Raw genomic sequence first — 26,036 nt, 5'->3', positions numbered from 1 at the left:
TAGGCTGTCCATAATGCAGGTCCATTCCCCACCAGGCTTTCCTGTCCTAATCTGTGGTGCTTTAAGGTCAGAGGCCGGCTTCGGGGCAGCTGAGGAAGGCTAACCACCCACAAGAGAGGCTCCCAGATCCAGACAGCAGAGGCACTTCCACGCTTTTAAGCATCACTGCTGCTGCCCACACCGCCTCTCCAGCCTGTCCTTGCAGTGCTAGTCTGAGTGATCTGGGGCCCTCTCCAGGGTACTGGTTAGAGCAATAACAATCCACAAAAGAAAAGCGCAACCCCGGCTTTCTCCACTTCCAGGAAATTAGGCAGACAAACTAAACCCCAGCAAAAGGGGAAGTGCCTCTACTGACAGCATCTGCATCACCCAGGAGCTTGTTAAGCAAATTCTCAGGCCCATCCTCACCTATTGATTGGGAATCTGTGAAGGTGGTGTGAACAAAGAATGTTGCCTTCAGTATCAGGAAACAAAGGATATTTTGACCATCAAGCCATCAATGGCCTCCCTGATTTCAATGAGACTACTGAAAAAGCACTAAATTCATTAACTTGAGATGTCTGCGCGTGAGCTAAATCGCTTCAGTCGTGTCAGACTCCTTGGCATCCTATGGGCTGTAAGCCGCTAGGCTCTTCTGTCCATGGGATTCTCTAGGCAAGAATACTGGAGTGTGTTGCCATGCCCTCCTCCAGGGGATCTCCCCCACCCAGGGATTGAATCTGTGTCTCTTACATCTACTGCACTGGCAAGCAGGTTCTTTACCACTACAGCCACCTGAGAAGCCATGGTTTTGTTTACTTAATGCTAAATGTGAAGGGCTGTAGCCTCTCGGGAGGGAAGGAGGCCTTCGAAGGGAGGGCTATGCCCCAGCTCCCCCATCTCTGGGTGGGGTATGGGTGGCATAGTCTTTAGAAATTCAGTTCAGTTGCTCAGTTGTGTCCGACTCTTTGCGACCCCATGGACTGTAGCCCACCAGGCTCCTCTCTCCAGGGAATTCTCCAGGCCTGTCAGGCCTCCCTGTCCACCACCAACTCCTGAAGTTTACTCAAACTCATGTCCACTGAGTCGGTGATGCCATCCAACCAACTCATCCTCTGTCCTCCCCTTCTCTGAAGGGGAAGCGCCAAAGAATTGATACTTTTGAACTGTGGTGTTGGAGAAGACTCTTGAGAATCCCTTGGACTGCAAGAAGATCCAACCAGTCCATCCTAAAAGAACTCAGTCCTGAATATTCATTTGAAGGACTGATGTTGAAGCTGAAACTCCAATCCTTTGGCCACCTAATGCAAAGAGCCGACTCATTTGAAAAGACCCTGATGCTGGGAAAGATTGAAGGCGGGAGGAGAAGGTCGCTCTAAGGGGTTTGTAATTTAGTTTGGTGGACATGCTGCTGCTGCTGCTGCTGCTGCTAAGTCGCTTCAGTCGTGTCCGACTCTGTGCGACCCCATATACAGAAGCCCACCAGGCTCCGCCGTCCCTGGGATTCTCCAGGCAAGAACACTGGAGTGGGTTGCCATTTCCTCCTCCAATGCATGAAAGTGAAAAGTGAAAGTGAAGTCGCTCAGTCATGTCTGACTCTTAGCGACCCCATGGACTGCAGCCCTACCAGGCTCCTCCGTCCATGGGATTTTCCAGGCAAGAGTACTGGAGTGGGGTGCCATTGCCTTCGCCCCTACCCTCCTTTGTAAGAGGCTGAACTCTCCTCCCCAGGTAGTCAAGCGAGCAAATGTCCTACAGCCTTTCAATTTCTTGAAGGTGGAAACTCAACCCAGGTGCCTGGACACTACAGCTAATCCCTGCCTCCACTGCGAGCATGCGCGCTATCAGGCTGCCCTGAGACCCCGCCTCCCTCAGGCCCCGCCCCTCTTTCCCTGCCTCCCTCAGGCCACGCCCTTCGGGTCCTCCACTGCCTCGCCCCGCCCCGCGCACGCGCAGGGGCGGGTTTTTTTTCCTCCCGTGATGCTCCGTGGCGCGGGCGATTTGTAGCTAATGGCGGGCGCTTGGTCCTCGGATTGTTGTGAAGGATGTTCTTCTACTAAGTGTACGTGTGGCCACAAGAGCAAGTGGGGTGACTCCTCCCTGTTAGGGAGGCGGCTCTCGGAAGACTCGAGCCGCCACCAGCTGCTGCAGAAGTGGGCGAGCATGTGGAGCTCCGTGAGCGGAGACGCATCGGCGGCCTGCCCTGAAAGGAAGCGGCGCGAGGAGGCTGCGGAGCCGGCGGAGGAGGACAGGCCGCTGGTTTTTCTGTGCTCGAGCTGCCGGCGGCCGCTGGGAGACTCGCTGAGCTGGGTGGCGAGTCAGGAAGACACCAACTGCATCTTGCTGCGCTGTCAGTTCGGGCTGGGTCGCGTAGGGTGGGATTTAGGACTAAGGGTTGCCTTCATCCCTGGTGTGCGGCACCTGGGCGGCCTCGGAAGAGGCGGGGGTGTTTTGGAGCAACTCAGGGTCTTTAAAATTAGCAGAAAAATCTGAGAGGCTGAGTTTTTCCAGAAAAGGGGCAGGAGGAGAGTCATCCCTGCATCTTGGGCTTACGCGTGGAAGTCCTTTTCTGGGGTCCCTCATCCCAGAAGAGCAGTGGATGAATCAACAACGTCGTGAGCATGACTTAGGGGACAAAAAAGTCAACCAACCAGGTTGTAAGCATTTAAGGTGTAGCTACTCTGTGTTATTCCTCATAGAAATTAGTGGGCTCTGTTGGTAATATTGTTAATTCTTTATTTAGGAAATTAAGCTTTTCAGCGGCTTTCTTCCAGCAGGGGATGTCAGGATTGATATTTCAGATCCTAATATTTGTATCAGCGGACGCCTTTAGTTTGAAGTGTTACAACTTCAGAGTTGACGAATCATAATGCTATTATAAAAATTGAAGGAGACTTGCAATAAAAGCACTAACAGCCCTCACAAAATTGGAGAGGAAGGAGAATGTGGTAAAAGGGTGAAGAAGGTCAGAGTTCTAACTTTTAATACTGATTCTACCAGTTACCTGTATGTTTCCCCAGAGTTTCTTTGTTTTGTTGTTTTCATAGTACTTATTTAGGGAAGTGGTTCACTGAGTTACCACTAAGTTTTCTGAATTAGTGAGTAAGTTTTCTGAGTTACGTGGTTTTCTGAGTTCATGTAAAAATGACTGTTCTTTTTGGACTTGTAGTTTTCAAGATTAAATTTCTGCTATATTTGAATTTTGTAAATATTTTTAATGGCAGAAAGTCACCACCAATTTATTGACATTTGTGAAAAGTTTTCCTTCCTGGGATGTATTGGGAAGAAAGAAGGAAAGCAGTGTCCACCTGTTACCTGAAACTTTTTGAAGTCTGTTTTCCTTAAGGATGCACTTAACAACAATTGCTGAATCCTTTTTGGTTGTTAAACATAAGCCTAAGAACATACATTTCCCATAGTAATTCATTGAGATTAATCCTTCACACCTATTAAAATCAAACAATGCAGAAGGGTGTAAAAGTAAAAAGGACTTGTCCCCAAATCTTATCCCCTGATCCTGACACTCTCAAGGCCCCAGAGTTCAACATGCTTTATTTTCATTCATACTTCCAGATACTCTCCATGCATATATGAGCATGTTTAAACGTACATTTTTTGGAATTCCCTAAACATATAAATTTTCAAAAACACCCTTGGGATAATGTTTATACTGTTAAGCATCCTTACCTTTTTATTCTACATCTGTATTCTGAGTATTTTTCCATATTAGTGCATATAGGCATAATTCACAGTTTTAGCAGCTGCCTCTTGTACCCCTGCCTCTTGTACCTCACCAGTGTAGGTGATGGCCCTTAACTGCATGGGTTTGAATCCTGGTCTTCCACTTAACTAGCTGGAAGTTGGGGCAAGCTACATAGCCTCTCTGTGCTTCAGTTTTCTCCTCTATAGACTTGAGGATAATACTTACATGCGGTAATTAGGAGGACTAAGTGAGTTAGTGTGTGTCCTGTGCTAAGAAGAAATAGGAAGTGCCACTTAAGTGACATCCTTAATGGAGATGCTGTTCATCCTCCCAGTCTGCCCCTGTTGATAGAAGTCTAGGTTTTTTCCCAGGGTTGCTGCTTTAGAACCACATGTATGTATTTGGGTTGAGATTTTGCTACAGTACGAGGGCCTTTGTAGGCTGTTATAATTGAGAATCTTAATCTTTATTCTAAAAGTGAAAATGAGAGTCTATTCTAGTGAATGTGGTGTTTAAGCTGGAGAGTGGTAGGACTCAGGTTTTTCTTTGGAGATGCACTGAGGAGGAGAATAAGCATGGAAGTGGGGAGGTCGGTCAGGGGCCAGTACAGCTGCTCAGGGAGAGGAGGTAGCGGTGGTGTGAGGCTGGAGTGAGAGTCATGAGGTAGAGCGGACAGGACTTCTCAGAGGAGTGTCTGAAGGGGAGCAGGGAAAGGAGATGATGAATGTAGGGTGACACCAATTTCTGATCTGATGGGCAGGTGGGAGTGGAGTTTACTGAGTTAAGCTAGACTGTAGAGGAGGTGAACTCGAGTCTGTTCTGATGTCCTTTCTTCATGTCCCTCCACCTTCTGTGTGTCCTGAATTTGGGTGTTCTGGGAATGTTTCCTGTTGCTTCTAGGGTTCAGCTGTGACCCCTGTTCAAGTTGTGGTCTAAAAGATTTGGGGCTGGGTTCCTGTGGACCCTCTGCTGCTTACTTGAAAATGAGCTCTGTGTTTGAGACTTGGAGATGTATGCACAGACTTTTACCCTCTTCTTTGGGTTAATCCCTGTTTTACTGTGTTTGGCAGGTATACTTGATAGTCTGTGATTTGAGGTTCTGATTGTTCCAAGTTTCACCGTCAACTGAATTTTTTCTTCTCTGATCTAAGTTTTACCATCAATTGAATTTTTTTTTCCTAATTTTATTCATTTTGTTAACTTCAGTGTTTTCTGGGAAAGGAAGGAAATAACTCTTATTCTGCTATGTTTTTCCAGAAGACCCTGTACACTTAGTTTTAAACCAGTGTGTGCGTGCGTGTGTGTGTGTGTGTGAGAGAGTGAGTGAGTGACTGACTGACTTTTGGGCCTTTGTTTTTTTTCTGGCTTTTTGAGTTCTAAAATTAAAGTTGAATTAGAAGTTCTCTAAATACCTGCATATCAAACCACATTAATACATTGTTGTTACTTCTTTCCAGGTGTTACCTGTAATGTTTCTGTGAATGAGGAACAGATATTATCCAAACGTAAAAATGAAAATGGTTGGTGAGTAAAGCTATATCTATATGAGTATGTATGTTTTTATTTTTTTAAATAAAAATCTTTAAAAAGATCATCAGCACTAAAATTTGGGATAAAACTTTTTTCATGGTGTGTGTGTGTACTTAGTTGCTCAGTCGTGTCTGACTCTTTGCAACCTCAAGGACTATAGCCTTCCAGGCTTCTCTGGGGGAGGATTCCATGAGGATTCTCCAGGCAACACGACTGGAGTGGGTTGCCTTGCCCTTCTTCAGAGGATCTTCCCAAGCCATGAATCGAACCCAGGTTTCCTGCATTTCAGGTGGATTCTTTACAGTCAGAGCCACCAGGGAAGCCCTTTTTCATGGTAATATCAAATCAGTCACTGTGCATGCTTAGTCACTTCAGTCGTATCTGACTCTTTGCAGTCCTGTGGTCTGTAGCCTGCCAGGCTCCTCTGTCCATGGGATTCTCCAGGCAAGAATACTGCTGTGGGTTACTGTGTCCTCCTCCAGGGGATCTTCCTGACCCAGGGATCGAGCCCAGGTCTCTTACATCTCCTGCGTTGGCAGGTGGTTTCCTGAGTGACAGTGGGTGCCTTTAGATTTAAGATGGAAGAGTTTCTAAAAGTCTCAAGGCCTGTCCCAACACTTCCATTTGGGTGTTTGGCTTGGACCTGAAGGACATTGAAAATAAAAACAGAAAAAGAAAGTATCTTTATCATGGAATCTCTGAGCCAAAGAATGCTTTAGATAAATGCTCCCTACTTTTCATGCCGTAGCACCCATAGATAATGCTGATGTGGCACATGCAGACATGTGGCCCATTGAGGTAAACAGACAAAGCTGCATGCATGGCGGCACAGGGGCTCCAGCTGTCCCAGGCCCTGTTTTATCTCTCCAGGTGTTGAAGGAGTCAGTATCCTGCTCTACCTTCCACCGTCTATTGCAAGCAGCATCCTCAGCAAACTGAATGGGAAGCTCTGCTTTGTAGAATCGTTGTCCAAAAGTTGTCTTACTGATGCATATGAATAAGTGGTACACAAGCAATTCGACAGAAATTACTAATCATATATTAAAATTTTATTATTTTTTGTTTATTTTAATATTTATGTATTTGGCTACACAGGGTCTTCATGGCGGCACTTGGGATCTTTGATCTTTGGTTGTGGACTCTTAAGTGTGCAAACTCTTAGTTGTGGCACATGGGATCTAGTTCCCTGATCCCCAAGGATCAAACTTGGGCCCCCTGCATTGGGGAGCTCAGTCTCAGCCGCTGGACACCAGGGAAGTCCCTATTTTTTTTTTTCATTTTAAAACATTGGTTTTTCATTTTTGGTAATGTTAGAGTGTCCTATTCAAATAGAGTATATTTTCATTTAAAAAATTACTCTCTTTAAGGAGAATTTAAAGTCATAATATGACAGGTGGCATGCAAATGTAACAGAAATTGTACTGCTGGCATGCTCGTGGTAACAATTTGGAAAACCCAGCCTTGGATCATTTCTCACTTTATTGATGAAGAGACAGAGGCCTGGGGAGGTTTACAGCCTCACCAAGGACATAGGCCGTTAGAGGAGCTAATGATGGTGCTTTGCTGTCCCTTTGCTTCCTGCAGAGTGTCCTCTGCTTCCCATTTCCAGTCATTCTGATGTCAGCTTCCAGCTTTGCTGTCGCGTACTGGATATTTTTCATTACATTGACTCTGAGTTTTTAAGTTCATTTTAAAAGGAATCTGTATGACTGCTGTGAATGTATCAATTGCTGATGCTCGAAAGTAACTGTGACGATAATTACAGTGGAAACAAATGTTATTAAATTCTAGCTGAGATACCTGCTGGCTGGCTGGTTCTGAGCCTGAGGTCTGTCCTCTTACAGTTAAAAGATTTGCAGCTGTGAGATACACATTGAAGACCTTCTAGCACCAGGCTGGCTGTTGAGGTCCTTTAATGGCCTGGAACTTGGTAATCCGGAGTCGATGATAAGTAAAGGAGAGAAAGAGGCTGATATTCCTTGGTTTACACAGAAAGCCAATAAAGCCCCTGCACGGGGCTTGCTCTGTTCACGAAGGCCTCAGGTGCCCTCTCGATGGGGTGAAGGTGCAGAGCGCCTTCTCGAGAGGGTCTTAGAAGCCCGAGCAGGAAAGTGAACTCAGAGAGCCTCTGCGTTCCAGGGGATCAGCCTGAAAGAGAGAGAAAAAGAAAGACAGACACGGGGACCAGAGCTCTGATGGAGCAAAGGTGTTTTAATCAACTTGGTTTGGGCATATATACCGTCTTACAAAGTAGTTATTCTCAGCAAAGATAAAGATTAAAATTCCAGACTTACAAAACATAGGCAATCCATATTAAAGAGAGAGATTTGTAAACAATCACTTTTATCGTATGGTTCTCAAGAAGGAAGAGGGTACTTATCGCCATATAGAAACGCTAATGAAGGAAATGCCTGGATTCCTCAGTCCCGGAGAGGCGTGCCTCTCCTCTTAATTCCTCTTAATTCCTGAATATTCAGGAATTAATAAGGAGCAGAGAATTCCTGTCAGATCCAAAACAGCACATAGGAAGCCTCCTGTTAAATGCTTCCTGACAGCTGGCTATTTCAAATCCTGAAAGATGATGCTGTGATTGCACTCATCTCACATGCTAGTAAAGTAATGCTCAAAATTCTCCAAGCCAGGCTTCAGCAGTACGTGAACCGTGAACTTCAGATGTTCAAGCTGGATTTAGAAAAGGCAGAAGAATCAGAGATCAAATTGCCAGCATCCGCTGGATCATTGAAAAAGCAAGAGAGTTCCAGAAAAACATCTATTTCTGCTTTATTGACTATGCCAAAGCCTTTGACTGTGTGGATCACAATAAACTGTGGAAAATTCTGAAAGAGATGGGAATACCAGACCACCTGACCTGCCTCTTGAGAAACCTGTATGCAGGTCAGGAAGCAACAGTTAAAACTGGACATGGAACAACAGACTGGTTCCAAATAGGAAAAGGAGTATGTCAAGGCTGTATGTTGTCACCCTGCTTATTTAACTTATATGCAGAGTACATCATGAGAAACGCTGGACTGGAAGAAACACAAGCTGGAATCAAGATTGCCGGGAGAAATATCCATAACCTCAGATATGCAGATGACACCACCCTTATGGCAGAAAGTGAAGAGGAACTAAAAAGCCTCTTGATGAAGGTGAAAGAGGAGAGTGAAAAAGTTGGCTTAAAACTCAACATTCAGAAAACAAAGATCGTGGCATCTGGTCCCATCACTTTATGGGAAATCAATGGGGAAACAGTGTCAGACTTTATTTTTTTGGGCTCCAAAATCACTGCAGATGGTGACTGCAGCCATGAAATTAAAAGACGCTTTGGAAGAAAAGTTATGACCAACCTAGATAGCATATTGAAAAGCAGAGACATTACTTTGCCAACAAAGGTCCGTCTAGTCAAGGCTATGGTTTTTCCAGGGGTCATGTATGGATGTGAGAGTTGGACTGTGAAGAAAGCTGAATGCCGAAGAATTGATGCCTTTGAACTGTGGTGTTGGAGAAGACTCTTGAGAGTCCCTTGGACTGCAAGGAGATCCAACCAGTCCATTCTGAAGGGGATCAGCCCTGGTATTTCTTTGGAAGGACTGATGCTGAAGCTGAAACTCCAGTACTTTGGCCACCTCATGCGAAGAGTTGACTCATTGGAAAAGACTCTGATGCTGGGAGGGACTGGGGGCAGGAGGAGAAGGGGATGACAGAGGATTCGATGGCTGGATGGCGTCACTGACTCGATGGACGTGAGTCTGAGTGAACTCCAGGAGTTGGTGATGGACAGGGAGGCCTGGCGTGCTGGGATTCATGGGGTCACAAAGAGTTGGACACGACTCAGCAACTGGACTGAACTGAACTGAACTTAGCACCGGGCTGAGACTTTTCTGTTCTTCATAATCAAGATTTCTAGAGAACTGAAAAGGGAATCAACTCTTGCTCTGAACCAGTTTGGCTGAGTTCTGCTCTCTTGTATCACCTGAACCCCATCCTTTATGCCAAACTGTAGCTCATGGGCGAAGCACCTGTTTTTGTAAATATGTTTTTATTGGAACACAGCTCATTCAGTTATGTATTATCTGTGGTGGCTTCCATGCTACAGTGGTAGAGACGAGTAGTTGCAGTAGACTCCATGTGGCCTGCAAGCCTAAAATATTTGTTCTCTGACTCATCACAGAAAAAAATTTGCCTATCCCTGCCCCAGAGCATTAATGATACTTGGTGGACAATGTGACATTTAAAGAACATGTATAATCTTTTCCCTTTATTTCAGAATTTTAGTTAATTTTTAATACCAGATTGAGACGTTTACATTCTAGAAAAGCACCTTCTTCTTAGTATATTCTCTTCTTCTTTTTTGTTTTTCTAAATTTTTGTTTATTTTTGTCTGTGCTCTGTCTTCATTGCTGTGCATGGGCTTTCTCTAGTTCCGGCTAGCAGGGAGTGCTCTCTAGCTGGCGGTGTTTGGGCTCTCATTGCAGTGGCGTGTTGTGGAGCATGGGCCCTAGGAGCTTGGGCTTCAGTAGTTGTGCACAGGCTTAGTTGCTCCATGGCATGTGGAATCTTCCTGGGCTAGGGATTGAACCCTTGTCCCCTGCATTGGCAGGTGGATTCTTATCCATTGTACCACCAAGGAAATCCAGCATACTCTCTGCTTTGTCACTTGTGTGCATGCCGTCTGTCACTAGATACTGAAGGCAGTGTAACCTGGAGGTGACTTGGATACCTTTCAGATGTAAGCATCTTACTATCTTTTTTTTTGTTCCTTTTTATACATAGGACCTAGTAGGGTCAGGATAACATACTTTAGCAACTTAAACGTTTAGGTGTTTATGGATCTCAACAATGGGATTTTTGTGGTAACCAGTTACTAAAGGGTGGCGTTTTTTGTTGCAGCATCCTGGAGACTTTGTACTGCACAGGATGTTCGCTCAACCTCGGCTACCTGTACAGGTGCACACCCAAGGATCTAGACTACAAGAGGGACTTGTTCTGCCTTAGTGTTGAAGCCATTGAAAGGTATGTTTGAGGCAAAAATGAACAGCTCATAACTGAATTCTCAGAAAGTTGTTTGCAGACAAATTGGTATGAAAACTTGGAGACTAAACATGGTTTGGTTAAAATATGTTTTTAAATAATAATTTCTGACCCTAAAGCAAGTGATTTTTGTTGTTCTTTGGACCTGATTTATTTGCTATTGGAAAAGTCAGTCATGCTAAATTGTAGAAGAAAGCACTGTGAGAACATTTTGCAGAGTAAAAATTTGCTATTTTTCTTAATTAAATTTAGTTTAATAGGATTTTTTAAAAAAGCAATTTTGTGTATCAATATATTTTGTCCATTTTATTTTTCCCTCTAGTTTTTAGTCTAGTAGAATAACTGGAAGAAATAGGAATTTCAGAAATGGTTGGGGAAGAAGTCCCTTTGATGTTCTGGAAAAGTAGAAATGCAAAGTCCAGTTATTTCCTAGAGGATTGTAAATAACTGTCTGCTGTTTTGAGAGATGTAAGGAAGTACCTTCATTTTTCAAGACTTCTAAAAGGTGTTTGGAGACAAGGTGAATTAGGGTCTGATGACGTATATCTTAATGACCCTTTAGTTCATTAACCTTTTAAAATTGGAAACAAAATTAATTGACCCCAATGTCTTTTCACTTATCCTGGAAAAGATGTAACTCTCAAGACTTTAGAGATTGTTGTTGCTTAGTAGCTCAGTTGTGTCCGACTCTTTGTTACCCCATAGACTGTAGCCCGCCAGGCTCTTTTAAGAGTCCATGGGATTCTCCAAGTAAGAATACTGGAGTGGGTTGCCATTTCCTTCTCCAGGGGATCTTCCTGACCCAGGTATCAAACTTGTATCTCCTGCATTGGTGGGCAGTAATGCTGAGCCACCAGTTAGAGAGGTTTTCTTAGAGATGCCTAGGAAACCTTAAATATCAAGAAAGAAGAACGATTTAAGAAGAAAAGAAAGTGCCTACACTTTCATTACTTGAAGTATGTTGTCACTCTGTTGAATTTCTTAGATTTTCTCTTTAAAAAAATTTAGAATAGTATTTTTATTATAATTTTTCATTTAATTATTTTTTGATTACTACAGTTTTACCACCATCTTTGAAACTAAACAAGTTTGGATCTAAATTGTGAACTCTGCAAACTTTTTACAGCCTTTAACACAAGAGAATAATGTAGCAAATACTGCTCATTGATGTAAAGCGTGCAGGCCCACCTGGAGAGAGATCAGATCTGTTTTGGTTTTAATATGTAAACAGAAGACGCATGCCCAAACAACTGCTCCCTTAATGTCCATGGGAATTTTACCAAGATTTGTGAAAATTATGTGGGGGAGAGTACAAGTATAAACTACATGAAATCTTAAACCAGTGTGGTTGGTATGGAACTTTAAAAGTGATCCATATCTGTATAAAAGAAAATATGTGGAAGATTTCTGCATAGAGGATCCTAGTATCGAAGCTGTTCTTTCCCCAACAATTGAATTTAAGGAAAAGTTACCTCATAGGGCAGAATTTAAATGACAGGGAACCAGGGGTGTTTTAGAAATGGATGATCTCCGTAATGTTTATTTACAGCATTATAAATTAATCAGTGCCATTTAATTTTCCCCCATCTCATTTTTCTTTTCCAAATAAGATATTAACTACCTTCTGTAATTTTTCCTTCGATGACATTTTTTAGAAATTTAATCAATTAATCTTGGGTTTCCAGCAGAAGACTGTTTACATTTAACAGAAGTGACATACTGAAGTTGTTACATGTGGTGAAAGACTTCTAAAGAAATGCAAGCAAATGAAGGTTTTTTTGGGTTTTCTTTTGGGAATAACAGCATCTTCTCTACTGTTTAGATTCATTTGGTTGCCAGATTTATTTGTTTTCTTCCATTGCTAGGCCAGTTGTCAGAGAAGGCGATGGCGCCCACTCCAGTACATGGAAAATCCCATGGACAGAGGAGCCTGGTGGGCTGCAGTCCATGGGGTCGCTAAGAGCTGGACACGACTGAGCGACTTCACTTTCACTTTTCACTTTCATGCATTGGAGAAGGAAATGGCAACCCACTCCAGTGTTCTTGCCTGGAGAATCCCAGGGACAGAGGAGCCTGGTAGGAGGCCTTCTGTGGGGTCGCACAGAGTCGGACATGACTGAAGCGACTTAGCAGCAGCAGCAGGCCAGTTGTATTTTCAAATTGTAGCATGTCATCACCTCAGAGAGCGAAGCAAAACATGAGTTATAGAATGCAAAACATGAGTTATAGAATAACTGTTGAAGTTGCCGAAATCTAGGTAATCAACAATTGACGCTACAGATTACATAATAAAAGTCAAAACTTGAAAATGCACATGTTCTTGAAAAGTTATATAAAACAGTGGCTTCTTCAGGATCTTTTAAAACTTCAAAATGTTACTGTTGTACCACCCAGCTTACTAAAGAGCCAGTTTTATTCCCTATAACGAAATATTTATAGCATTGAGAAACATGTAGAGCTCTTGGACAAAGCTGTTATGGAGAAAAACATGATTTCATGCAGTTCAGCTTCCTATGTAGGTTGCTATTAACAAAAGTAATTGTTTTATGTGTTTACTTTGTACTAATATATACTTCAATATACTTTGAGTTTTAATGTTATCAATATAAACTTCATATTTACTCCCTTCTCATATTTTAACTTTGTATTGTACTGTACTTCAGTTATGTTTTAGGGTCATCTGAAAGGCAAATTGTGTCAGAAGACAAAGAGCTTTTTAATCTTGAAAGTAGAGTTGAAATAGAAAAATCTCTAAAGCAGGTAATTTTGTTCTGCACTTTTTGTGTCTTTGTATAAACAACTTCCAGTCAATGACCAAGTGCTGCTCCACGAATAATTCTTAATTGTGTCTTCTCTTTTGATCTTAGCATTCATGGTGAGAGAGTGCTTATTTTATTTCAGTTGTTAGTAAAGTTGATTTACTGGAAGCTACTTTTCACTTTCCTGCATTGGAGAAGGAAATGGCAACCCACTCCAGTGTTCTTGCCTGGAGAATCCCAGGGACGGGGAAGCCTGGTGGGCTGCCGTCTCTGGGGTCGCACAGAGTCGGACACGACTGAAGCGACTTAGCAGCAGCAGCAGCAGCAAACTACAAATTAAGCCAAAACTTTATGGAAAAAATTATAAAGACTTCCATGCTAAATCAAAGCAGTATGCATTCTAGAACTATTAAAATAGAAATATATCTTTAAATCAGTATTTGATTTGATTTGATTTTCGTGGTAAAAACAGCCTTGTTTTTGAATGCTAACATCCTGTCACAGGCAAGATAGTGGTGAATAAATGTAAAAGCTATGTATCAGAGGTTGAGAACTACTATTAATAGGCTTATGTCTTATTTAAACAGAATTCCATTAAATAAACACAGATATGTATAATGTATAACATAGCAGAAATTATAATAATGATCAACATTTAAATCATATTTAACCATGTATGATTTTAATCATATGTATTTTTTTCTATTCTTTTTTCCATTCAATAGATGGAAGATGTTTTGAAAGCCTTGCAAACAAAGCTTTGGGAGGTCGAATCAAAACTGTCCTTTACCAGTTGTAAAAGCTGAATTGGTTCCAAGGCCCACATTCTGCAGTCCTCTGCTGATGGAGAGTTATTTCATATGTAGCAATTCTTATTATAATATCCTTCACTTAGAACTGAAAGAATTGGAAACGGTCATGTACATTGTATCCTCTTGTACTGATCAGCTGGTCACATGAGAAGAACTGTAGAACTTTTCTGGCTGTATTTGATGGTAAAGAGGTGATTGTTTCCTAAACTCCAGTTTTAAAGTCATGATTATTGCTGGAATTTAAGAGTTGTTGTTTTGGTAACAAACTGCTATAATTTTTTGAATAGTTTTCTCCTCTGTACTGGATTTGCTATTTTTTATGTCCTATTAACTATGTTTCACTTCTAATAGTTTGAGCACTGTTTAGTATTGAGTGCTTGAAAATCTTAGAGGTTTTTCCATCCACTGTGTGGTTGAATCTTCTTTGAAAACTAATGAATACAGCTTTCTGGAGAAACTGGTCAGTTGAATTATTTGTCAAAACTCTGAAACCTTGCACAAGAGTAGATTAGCATGTATTATGTTGGTTGGATTCCTTTTGGTCCTGTTTATTTACTCTTCTGTGCTTGCTTAGCCGCTCAGTCTTGTCGGACTTTTCAGCCCCGTGGACTGTAGCCCTCCAGGCTACTCTGTCCATGGGGTTTTACAGGCAAGATTGCTGGAGTGGGGTGCCGTTTCCTTTTCCAGGAATCGAACCTGTGTCTCCTACGTTGCAGGGGGATGCTTTACCTGCTGAGCCATCAGGGAAGCCCTTATTTACTACCATATGCCCCATAATCTGGCAGCATAGTTACCAAAGAGAGTAGTAATCATTCCCAAGGTTGGGATTCTGGGAGAATTTTCAGTTTTCATAATGTAAGACTTCTAGTAAGCACTTGTTATTTTTATAATGAGGGGAAAAATAAAGATTAAAACAAAGTGCTTTACAATTGATTTTTATGAAACAGTTGTTTAAGTGAGCGCAAAAATCCTGCTGTCATAAATACCACACATTTACTGGGCATGGCAGTGTGAAGGGTCCTGCTCAGGACTCTAAAGGTAACCCCAAATTTCCCCAGCCTCCACTCTGTTTTTGAGTATAAATGAGGCCACCTAACATTAGTACTCAGCATGTTTGAGTAACTTAACTCAATTTCTGCTCAGAACCTCCCTAATTATTTCCGAGAATACCTCAAGTTGTCATGGCAAAAGGTCCTAACTCAAATTGATTTGATCATTGATCATTCACAATTACTGCGTTCTTTTTGAAAGATTGTCTGCAGCGTCTAATCATTTGAAGTTAGTGAGCTGTCCAGGTCTCTTCTCAACACCTGCTGGCAACAGTCACCCTGCCTCAGTAAGCTTGATGAGGTCCCCAGGGTCTGTCATTGTAGGTGTTTCGGTGGCGCTTGCGTGAAAGTTCATTTGGAACAGATGGGAGAGTTATTTTAACCGAGAGATTCAGCTGACTTTCTAGTCGCACGAGTGACAGTATTCTCCAGTCACTTTCAGGGCCATTCCAGTTTCGCTCCTTAATTCCTTTTACCCTGTTCATCCTGGGCTCCAATTTCAAGCCAATCCATACACCTTGAAAACAACTCATTTCACCAATGCAAAGTAATTTCTAATATCCAGCAGTGCTAACCAAGCCTCTCTTGTGGTTCAGGAAATAAACAGCCCAAGTGCCTTTGTGGCAGTTTGGGCCTTTGATTAGCGTTTCCCTGTACACTCTCCACGCTTGGAGTTTTATTTCCAGTGAGGGTTCTTCAGACGAAGTTAGCTTAAACCATGCGGGTGGAGAGCTCACACACATTTATCACACAGGCTTTGTTGAAGCATCTGATAGCAAATCCCAGGAAACAGTCGTGTCTCCGTGTAAAGCACAGTCTGTGTCTTTGGCCTCTGTGATGTCGCTTAAAGAGTGGGCTTACTATCACCGTGGGGAAGAGAGCTTTGAGACGCCCACGCTGCCTACTCGACAGGTCCACGTGGGGCAGTTTCATCCTCCGCAGGCTGCCCTGTGGCACTCTGGAGGAGAGGGCCTGTCCTCACACTCTGTTTGGGTCAGCCTCTGCTGAAAGCAACCACCCGTTTCTCTGAAGCCTAGTGACTTCAGGCTTAGTGACTTTTTAGGCTTTGCCTGATGGCTCATGGGCCTGCTGTTTGTTTGTTTGTTTGACTTGCCCTACGTAGCCACATATTAAAATCAACAATCAGGCCTGGTTCCTACTCCTTGTGACTGTGTGCTGCTGTTGCTGGTTACCACTGCCCATGAGCAGGAGTGAGGATCCTGGAGCAAGAAACGGACATTCCAGGCTGAATTGCACAGGAGCCCAACAAAGAGGCTTCAGGTAGGATCTAACCAGAATTTGTTTCTTCAGCCAATCCTCGTGAAAGGGTGCTCCCCAGTTCTTCAGGGAGAACCTCTGGAAACTAGTTTCAGGACCTATTTACAGATTGTTGTGAATGCATGTGTATAGAACATTGTACATGGTTTTCATCCCAGAATGTGGGTTCTGCTGTTCTCAGCAAGCTCTCCTGTTATGTTCACAAGTTTCCAATCTTACGAGAGTGCGATGGGTATTGCTTGTGTAGGATCGATGTCTAGGCGGAGTATGTCCTATGTGGGTGATTCTAGTCAGGCTTCGGGCATTAAAAATGGGCAAAATGAGAGTGCCTCCTTGCAGAGTTGGGTCTAGGTGTTCAGTAGGAACTACTTGAGAGGAGCCATGATGAGCAATATGAGCTTTTGAGAGAATCTTGGGGGTAGTTAACCCCCGGCCAGAGTCCCCAGCTTCAACTGCTCTATTAGCCTTGTGACCTTGGGCAAATCTTTTACCCATTTTGAGCCTGTGTTTTCTTATCTGTAGAATGAGCTATGATAACCTGCTTTTGCATCACAGATAAATTAGTGCTTATCATGGTACTTTGAAAACAGTAAAGCATCACAAAAATAAATGACAAAGGTGTAGCCTTGTTTAATTTGATCTGATTCAGTCTTCTTGTCAGTCTGACTTCTAGTCAGATTGTTTGGATGCCCTGGCGCCTCAGAGGCAAAGAATCTGCCTGCAATGCAGGAGATCCGAGTTTGACCCCTAGGTCGGGACGATCCCCTGGAGAAGGGAATGTCCACCTACTCCAGTATTCTTGCCTGGAGAATTCCACGGACAGAGGAGCCTGGTGGGCTACAGCCCATGGGATCGGAAAGAGTTAGACACAACTGAGCAACTAATTCAAAAGAAAAAATCTGAAACACCATATTTAAAATAAATACAGTGACACTGGATTAAGTTCATCCTCTGATTACAAATACATGAACACTGTAGAAAATTTGAAAAGTAAAACAGCACAAAGAACAAAACCCACACACAATTTCACAACTACTTTTTGGAGTTTTATTCCTGTTGTCATTTTATATACAAATTTAGAATTGTTCTGGACATACTGTTTTTACTAAAAATATTTCATAAACATTTCTGCATCATTAAACGTTCTTTTGTAACCCGATTTTTAATGACTACTTAGGATGAAGCATCTATTTTCAAGCTTGTTTAAATGTGATCCTTTGGTATGAAATTCGTACTTTTTAGTGGCTTAACAACTTAGTTTACTTGTCAGATAGGAGAGAAGGCATGAAAGAAGTCTTTAACCAGCCGCCTCTTTGTCTAACTGCAGGGTGCACAGGAGCAGCCAGCCAATGGTTAAAATTTCAGGAATTTGTGAACTGGCTGTTCAATCCTTGGTAACTTCAAATTGGCTAGGATTAGGAGCACAGACACAAGCAAGAGGAACATTCCAAGTATTGGGAATGAGCAGGACCAAATGTGACAAGATCCCTAAAATTTAGCCTTTGAGAATTAGCGATGAAATCAAAACACACACCATCGTGGGAACTTTGCCTCCAAGATCCTGACTTCCTAGTCTTCTTCACTGAGGTCTGCACTGCCAGAGAAAAGCAGGGCCTTGATGGTGTGGACAGCGAACCCAGATAAATTCAGGCTCCTGGCAGGTTCTGATGCCATGTACCGAGGTAGCGCTAGTTGTGAAGAGCCCTCCTGCCAATGGAAGAGATGTTAGAGAGGTGGGTTCAGCCCCTGGGTGGGGAAGATCCCCTGGAGAAGGAAATGGCCACCCACTCCAGTATTTTTTCCTGGAGAAGCCCACGGAGAGAGGAGCCTGGCAGGCCACAGTCCATGGGGTCACAAAGACTCAGACAGTACTGAAGTGACTTAACATGCATGTAGGAGTATTTATGGAGAAGGCAGTGGCAAGCCACTCTAGTACTCTTGCCTGGAAAATCCCATGGATGGAGGAGCCTGGTAGGCTGCAGTCCATGGGGTCGCTACGAGTCGGATGCGGCTGAGCGACTTCACTTTCACTTTTCACTTTCACGCAATGGGGAAGGAAATGGCAACCCACTCCAGTGTTCTTGCCTGGAGAATCCCAGGGATGGGGGAGCCTGGTGGGCTGCTGTCTATGGGGTCACACAGAGTCAGACACGACTGATTCGGCTTAGCAGCAGCAGCAGGAGTATTTATACCAGAGAAATCTGCAGTTGCTAAAAGGCAGGATTACTTCCAGAGAGCTGCTTTCCCAGAATATTACTGTGTATTTTGAACCTCCCTCTCTACTGTTTGACTTAAAGTTTGAGAAGAGAAATTGACTTCTGTATTCAACACTCAAAAGACCAAGTCCTGAGATCTTTTTATCTAATAAATATCAAATGAAACACTATCTTTTGGACTTTAGTGATTGGACTGTCAAGGTCTTCACCTCTTCTGAGGAAAAAAGCAAACTACCTTAAGCGACAAGATTATATATAAATAGTGACTGTTACACACATCTGTGTTTGTTCCTGAATTAAGATAAATAACTGGACAGTTGCTTGCCTCTGAACAAGCAGAGAAAGTTCATCTGCAATCACTATTGAACTGAGAGACAACATTTACTCTTTAGCCCAGACATGTTCTGGATATAGCGATGGTTAATTTTGTTTAGTGAGAGCTAAGTTCCGTGTATAGGATGTTTTATTATCCAGGCCTCTGTTCATGATGGTGCAAGTGCAGCCAAGGCCAATCTACATAACTGTAGTCTCTCTGGAGTATTTACACTTGTCTAAAATGTTGTTATTACTAATCTGGGAGGCAGCATGAAGTGAGGGGATCTGAGGAAGTGATGTACTGGAGTCTGGAGTTTTATTGGCCCAAATGTGGTTTCGAAGAGAACTGGTCTCATTTCATTCAGAATTAGCTCCTACTGACCTCTGCGAGCTTGACAGAATTAAATTAACTCTATAACTTTTCTCCCCTAAACAATTACTACCATGGTTTCTAGATCCTCTATTTAATTTTATGGCAGAGAGATGGACAAAGGAATCTCTCAAGGGTCTTTTGAACCTTATAACTCATGTAAGCTGAAAGGAAATCAGAAATAAAGGAGGGAAATGAGAATCCAGGAGCCAGCTTGGAAGACTTGAGGATAATTTAGTTCTCTTTTTAACACTTTCACCTTCCTGTCTCAGGAGCTGCAAGCTTGTAATTTTGAAGACTTGAGAATCATAGAAGTTGCGGAAAAATAAATGGGGTTCCCTGGTGGCTCAGCAGTAAAGAACCCACCTGCCAATGCAGGAGATGAGGGTTTGATCCCTGGGTCAGGAAGATCCATCCGCTGGAGAAGGGCATGGCAACCCACTCCAGTATTCTTGCCTGGAGAATCCCATGGACAGAGGAGCCTGGTGGGCTACGGTTCATGGGGTTGCAAATAGTCAGACATGACTGAGCGACTGAACAACTACAAGATGTGTGTTTGATTGAATAACATTTTCCAAAGCAAATGCAAGAGTGTTATAATTTTGAAGAGAAATCTTATGAAGCCATCAAACGGTATTCCCTGAAGGGGACAGATAGCTTACTTTTGACGGGCACATCGGCTTCGCCGGGGCTGGGTAACCTTTTTGTTCTTAGCGAAGAGCAGTCATTTACTGTGTAATCATTTGCTGTGCTCGGAGCTCCACCTAGCTTGTCTCACTCCATCCTCAGAAAACCTTCTCTCATGGAAAGCCTTCTTCCCCTTTTATAGATGCAGAAGCTGAGACTCATGGAAGTTAAATGGATTCACCTGCTCAGCTGGTGAATGGAGCCAAGGGTTTTCCTTCTGCGCACTGCTCCTCCTCTCTACACTGAGTGCATTTCGGGGGGTGCTTCCTTGCTTCTTAGCAGAAAAACACGTGGAAGGAAGCTGTGGTACTAAAAGTCCTAGTGTCTAGAGATGTTGAGGAGTCATGAGCTTCTCCAGACTTGCCTGGTGGTCCAGTGATTAGGACTCTGCACTTCCAATGCAGGGGACACAGGTTTGATCCCTGGCCGCAGAACTAGATCTCACATGCTGCTCAGTGCAGCCAAATAAATACGTTTTTAAAAAGTCATGAGCTCCCCACTCCCAATTTTTTTTTTCTATAATTAAAGCGGATTGAGCCCCCTTGACATGAGTTCCCTTCCCTTTCTTCATCCCTGCTTTGAGATCCTCTGGCTGCCATATCTCCCGGCCTCTTCCCTCCTCAGCCCAGAGCTGCTGGCTGGCCTGTTTCAAGCTCTCAGCTCTCCAGGTAATTGAGTCTCCCTTGCAACCACCTCCCATGTGCCATTGATGCTACTTTACTGCACTTCCCACAATGAACATATTTTACCCTTGTGTGTTTAATGGCTGTCTCTCCATTGGAGTGTTAGCTCCACGAGGGCAGCAGTTTTATCCGTCTTTCACCTTGTGCTGCAGAAATGCAGACGCATGGTAAATGCTCATTTAACACGTCAGTGGAGTGAATGAATGCTGCTGCATCACGTAGCTATTTCCCCACATCGTCAGCCTTTGTTCACCCTCTCGAGCATGCTTAGGTCTCTCCTTGGTGACAGTCGTCCCTGGACTTGACCTACCTGGAACTGTATTCACTCCACCTGCTGTGGTCTTCCACTCTGGGCATTACTGAATCCGCTCTCTTGAAGGCCACCGAGGAGTTCCAATGAAGTGTCACTGTCTGTCTGAAACCCCTAAGGCTTCCAATAATTTAAAACTGCTCTCCCCTTTAAAGTTCTCTTTTCAGTTGATGAAAGAGGCAGGGGCGCGATGCCATGAGGGGTTTGCTGTAAAATATTTCAGTAAGGTAACTATACAGCAAGAGGGCACGTGGGCATAGCTTGATCACTGATCACCTTTGAATGGTGATTAGTGTGTGTGTGAGTCGCTCATTCGAGACCAACACTTTGCAACTCTCTGGGCTGTAGCCCACCAGGCTCCTCTGTCCATGGGATTCTCCAGGCAAGGAGACTGGAGTGGGTTGCCATGCCCTCCTCCAGGGGATCTTCCCAACTGAGGGACTGAATCTGGGTCTTCCGCATTGCAGGCAGATTCTTTACCAGCTGAGCCACCAGGGAATATGTGCATTGGGGGGGTGTGTGTATGTGTGTATTTTGTCAGACCAAAAACCAGACCCACATCCTTAATGGCATCTGACCTGCTGCCCTTCCTGACGGTTCTCTTTCCTCCTGCCTCCCCTCCTTCTACCCATGACCTTGTTTCTCTCTCCTGCCTCTCCTGGATGCTTCCCGGCCTGCCATGACTTCAGTGACCAGCGCTGGGTCTCTGACTCCCGCAGCCCTAAGCCGTCTCCCCAGACCCACGCAGTTCTGAATTCCCGACCACTTGCAGCCCTATGGCCCCCGCTTATGTATAGGTGCATGCCGAGTGTCTCTAATGAATGCGGATGGTTTCCTCTCAAGGCCCCCCTGCACACCCCTGTCCCCTGCCTGTGCCTCCTGAGTTCTCAGTGACATTGTCCTTCTTGTGTCTTGGCCGCGAAACGCCAGAGGCCCGTGACCTCTTCACCATTCTTTGCTTCGCCTCCAATCAGTTGTCAGGTCCCCTGTCTTCCTTGCACCCACTCCAGTGTTCTTGCCTGGAGAATCCCAGGGACAGGGTAGCCTGGTGGGCTGCTGTCTGTGGGGTCACACAGAGTCGGACATGACTGAAGCGACTTAGCAGCAGCAGCAGCAGCAGCTGTCTTCCTTCCCAAAGCCTCTTCTTTTCTCCTCCCTGCCCATTTCTTCCTTGCCATTTATCCTTGTTCAGGCTTCCTTGCTTCTTGCCCGAGTTATTGCTTAGTTGGTCTTCCTACTTTAATTCTTACCCCTCAATCTAATGAACACACCATTGTCAAATGAATCTTCTCCTGTTCCGCATTTCCCCCAAACATAAGCGGAACACAGCTCTCTTAATCTGAGACTCCACGCCCCCTGATCTGGCCCCAGATGACTTCCCAGCTCTAGTTCCCACATTTCCTACCCAGGACTCTTGAGCTTTTGTCAACACTCTGTCTCACCCCAGGCCTTTTCTATATATACAGTTCTTACTATCTTTCAAGGTCCTGCTCAAATGCCACTTCTTCCAGGAAGACCTTGATGATTTCTCAGCCAGAGGTAACTGCTTCCACTTCATCATTCCTAAATTACTTCAGGATGTTCTTGCCTCATTTCATGTAATAATTTTTGTAGGAACTTTTCCTGCAAAACTAGAGTTCCCCCCACCCCCCGCCAAAGACTCAACATGTTGTGAGACCTTATATGCTGGAGGTAATTAATACTTGTCAAATAAGGTGAGAATTTTAATCTGTCATTTTAATCTTGTCTGCTGCTGCTGCTGCTAAGTCGCTTCAGTCATGTCCGACTCTGTGCAACCCCAGAGACAGCAGCCCACCAGGCTCCCCCGTCCCTGGGATTCTCCAAGCAAGAACACTGGAGTGGGTTGCCATTTCCTTCTCCAATGCATGAAAGTGAAAAAGTGAAAGTGAAGTTGCTCAGTTGTGTCCGACTCTCAGCAACCCCATGGACTGCAGCCTACCAGGCTTGTCCACCTACTTTGTATAATTACGATGATAAATGGAAAAGTGTGAAAAACGTCTAAGCTAGAGAAAAATTTATACCCAAGCATTCTAAATTGCTTTTAATATTTCAGAATTGACATATAAGACTAAAAAGAAACTATCCCAAAATGCAGTGGTCGGGTAGGGTTAGAATTCAATGTTAACCAATGTAAATAGGAATTCAAGGGAGAATTACCAAACAACTTATTTACATGTATAATTACCCACCTGTGATCATTCTACTGTCTTATGTATTCCATTTTCCCCCTCCTACATCAAGTTAAAAATACTTCACATCTTTTTTTTCTTTCTAACCAAATACAATGAATTCTTGGAATTGGGAGTGGGATGTGAATGCAACTCTACCACTTGAAGCAAGATGCAAATGGGCCACACGTGTGCAGTTGGTGTGGTGGGGAAGCCGAGCAGATAAACTTATAAGCCATGCTCAAATATGCAAGAGGATGTGTGGAAACAGCATCGGAAACATCTTGCTGCTTCCAGCCATCGGGAAAAGCCATGAAAGAAAACCGCAACTCTTATTATAATGTGGAAATCCATGAAGCACAGGCCTATGGCAACCTGAGATTGCTGCTTCCTTTGACAAGAAGGTATTTGATAGTAGGAACGTGTCAGTGGCTTTGCCTTCTTAAGAAGCGGGGAGGAAAGGATCTCTCGGAGCTTGAGGAGAGAGGCTCTTGAGCTTGAAGAAGCAAAAGGAAAGTGTTCCTTAGTGTTTGGAGGGGGAAGGAACCGTAACCCCTGGGGTTGCTCTCCAGGGTGCCTGTGGGCCCTGCAGTGCAGGACTCTGATGGAACCTCCCTGGCTCACCCAGAGGGCAGGGGCCTTCCCATGAGATCCTGGCACTCACAGCGTGGGCATTAGCTCCTAGATCCTGCCAGGTCTGCTCTGAATTTAACAAGGCCTTGGTGATCTGCTCGCAGGTTTACATTGGAGCTGTGCTGCTTAGAGGACGGGGTTAGTGAACACCTATTTCATGCACTCGTCTGTTTGATCACGATCAGGGTCATCATTAATGACCCGGAACACCACCTTCGTGTTCTCAGCATCTCCTTTAACACTTGTAAAGTGGGTAGGTTAGTAGTACTCCTCTCCTGCTTTTGAGTTGGATTTTTCTTAATCAGACCACAAGGGGACGCATTTCACCATGTAAATACTCCCTTCATCCAGCCCAGTCACAACCACAGAGTCAAGAGGAACTGCAGCCAAAGCCCCCTCCCACATAGGCTGCTCCATCTCAACTTGGAGTCTCCCCTCTCCGTGCTTGTAACCAAGCTCTTTAATTAAAATAAGATCAAGGTCTCTCCCCGCCAGCCCCCGCCCCCGACCAGTGCCAAGGGCTTGGGTTAGTCAGCATTCATTCTGAAATCCTCTACACCTACGCGCCCACAAGCCTTCCCCAAGAGATTTACATTTTTACAGGGGGAAGTTAATTATGTTTTCTCTTGCAGTCATTTCTGATGTTTCCATGACTCAGGTTCATTAGTAAGTCCCTTCCCCCAGTCCTTAAGGCTGCGCTTGCCAGCTCCCTTTAAACTTGCCAAGAGGGGCGTCAGCCTCCCCCGAGGAAGCACGTTTCCCATCACCTGGCTTGAGTGTCTGACTCACAGGGCTTCCCCGGAATCCTTGCCTGGATCACTGCCGCTTATTCCTTGGGAAATACTCAGGAACACTGTTATACTCCCTGGTGGCTCAGACGGTAAAGCTTCCCCCTGGCAGTTCAGGAAATGCGGATTTGATCCCTCGGGTTGGGAAGATCCTTCGGAGGAGGAAATGGAAACCACTCCAGTATTCTTGCCTGGGAAATCCCATGGACAGAGGAGCCTGGTGGGCCACAGTCCATTGGGTAGAAAAGAGTCGGACTTGACTTAGCGACTTGGCATCACCGACTCAATGGACGTGAGTTTGAGTAAACTCCGGGAGTTTGTGATGGACAGGGAGGCCTGGTGTGCTGCAGTCCATGGGGTCACGAACAGTCGGACATGACTGAGAGACTGAACTGGACTGACTTGGCGACTAAACAACAAAAACAGTTATTTCTTTATAGCAGGAGGCATCAAAAGCATTTTATTCAGTTTAAAACATTTTCCAGAATCTTAAATTTAGATAATCCCATTTTATGTCAGAATTTCATTTGTTGAAGCAGAAATTTTTTTTTTTATTTTAAATACTTGGGCATTAAATTATTTTGTTCAATGGAGTGTAACTGAGGCCAAGAAATAGTGCTGTGGGGTTGGACCAGTCTGGGAAGCCTGGAGCCTTGGAGTCTAGGTCCTGCTGTGCTTCTGTCTAACAGAGCAGTTTGCATCTTTGGCTGCCTATCTCTCAGCTTTGTTTTCCTCATCTATATAATGAGGAGGCTGTACTAGAATGATCTATAGTGAAAGTGTTGGTTGCTCAGTCGTGCCTGACTCTTTGTGACTCCATGGACTATAGCCTACCAGGCTCCTCTGTCCATGGAATTCTGCAGGCAAGAATACTGGAGTGGGTTGCCATTTTCTTCTCCAGGGGAATCTTCCCAACCCTGGGATTTATCCTGGGTCTCCCACATTGCAGGCAGATTCTCTACCAACTGAGCTACCAGGGAAGCCTGATCTACACTGCAGAAGAATGATCTATAAGTTTCTTCCTTTAATTAATCTAGTAAAAGCAATCAGAAGTCGTGTTGTTTTAATTAAGCATTGACTTGAAATGGAAAATTGGATCAATAGCTGATATAGGATTGTACAAAGCATCTATAATCTGATGGACATTGACGACATCCTGCCGTTTGGAGATCCAGGACCACAAAAGAGACTAAAGGGAAGTACAGCCCACATTGGCTGCTGCTGCTTAACAGTCGTTGGTGGCTGGCAGGTGGCACGTTTTGAAGATATTTTTGAATCGGCTCACAGAATCCTAAAAGAATTAACACATGAGCACGTGAACACGTAACCGCATCTCTGGTCACCAACATTTGATGGAGAATCTTATTAAAACATACCACTGATTTCTTTTGGCACTACCTCATTTGCTTTCAGTGAAAAAAAAATATATGTCCTGCTATCGTCATTTCACTTTGGCTTGTCCGGTTCACTTTCCCCCATCACTGTGTTCCCTTGGCAAAGCCTTTAGCCAGCCAGAACTTAAATTAATCAGGGTTGCATGTCAGACGCAGAGTAAGGTGAGCGAAATCCCGTGATGCCAGCTCACCGGGCAGAGTTTCCAAGGCAACCGCTGTTGTCTGTGTCTTCACTCTGAAGGGAAACCTGGGAGAATCTGGTCCTGACGTCGCTCTGAAAAGAACCAGCATGGGGTGAAACAATCTGTAA

General features: G+C 44.1%; 1 protein-coding gene across 3 annotated transcripts; it reads left to right on the top strand.

The window, feature by feature from the left end:
* The first annotated feature begins 1,958 nt into the window (after positions 1–1,958).
* Positions 1,959–14,271, top strand: MIS18A (MIS18 kinetochore protein A). Of its 3 annotated transcripts, none has more exons than XM_086322313.1 (5): positions 1,959–2,041; positions 5,140–5,206; positions 10,103–10,225; positions 12,907–13,003; positions 13,728–14,271. In XM_086322313.1, the coding sequence occupies exons 1-5, from the start codon at positions 1,990–1,992 to the stop codon at positions 13,806–13,808; spliced, it is 420 nt and encodes a 139-aa protein (XP_086178439.1). In that variant the 5' UTR covers positions 1,959–1,989; the 3' UTR covers positions 13,809–14,271. The 3 variants fall into 3 exon arrangements, with proteins under 3 accessions (XP_086178439.1, XP_086178433.1, XP_086178438.1); XM_086322307.1 differs by having other exon boundaries at positions 1,959–2,329; XM_086322312.1 differs by lacking the exon at positions 12,907–13,003 and having other exon boundaries at positions 1,959–2,329.
* The last annotated feature ends 11,765 nt before the right edge of the window (positions 14,272–26,036 follow it).

Source organism: Bos grunniens, chromosome 1 (genome assembly GCF_055505025.1).
Source record: "Bos grunniens cultivar Pamir isolate PY7600 chromosome 1, Bosgru_T2T1.0, whole genome shotgun sequence".
NCBI lineage: Eukaryota > Metazoa > Chordata > Mammalia > Artiodactyla > Bovidae > Bos > Bos grunniens.
This window is presented reverse-complemented; position numbering and strand designations above follow the sequence as displayed.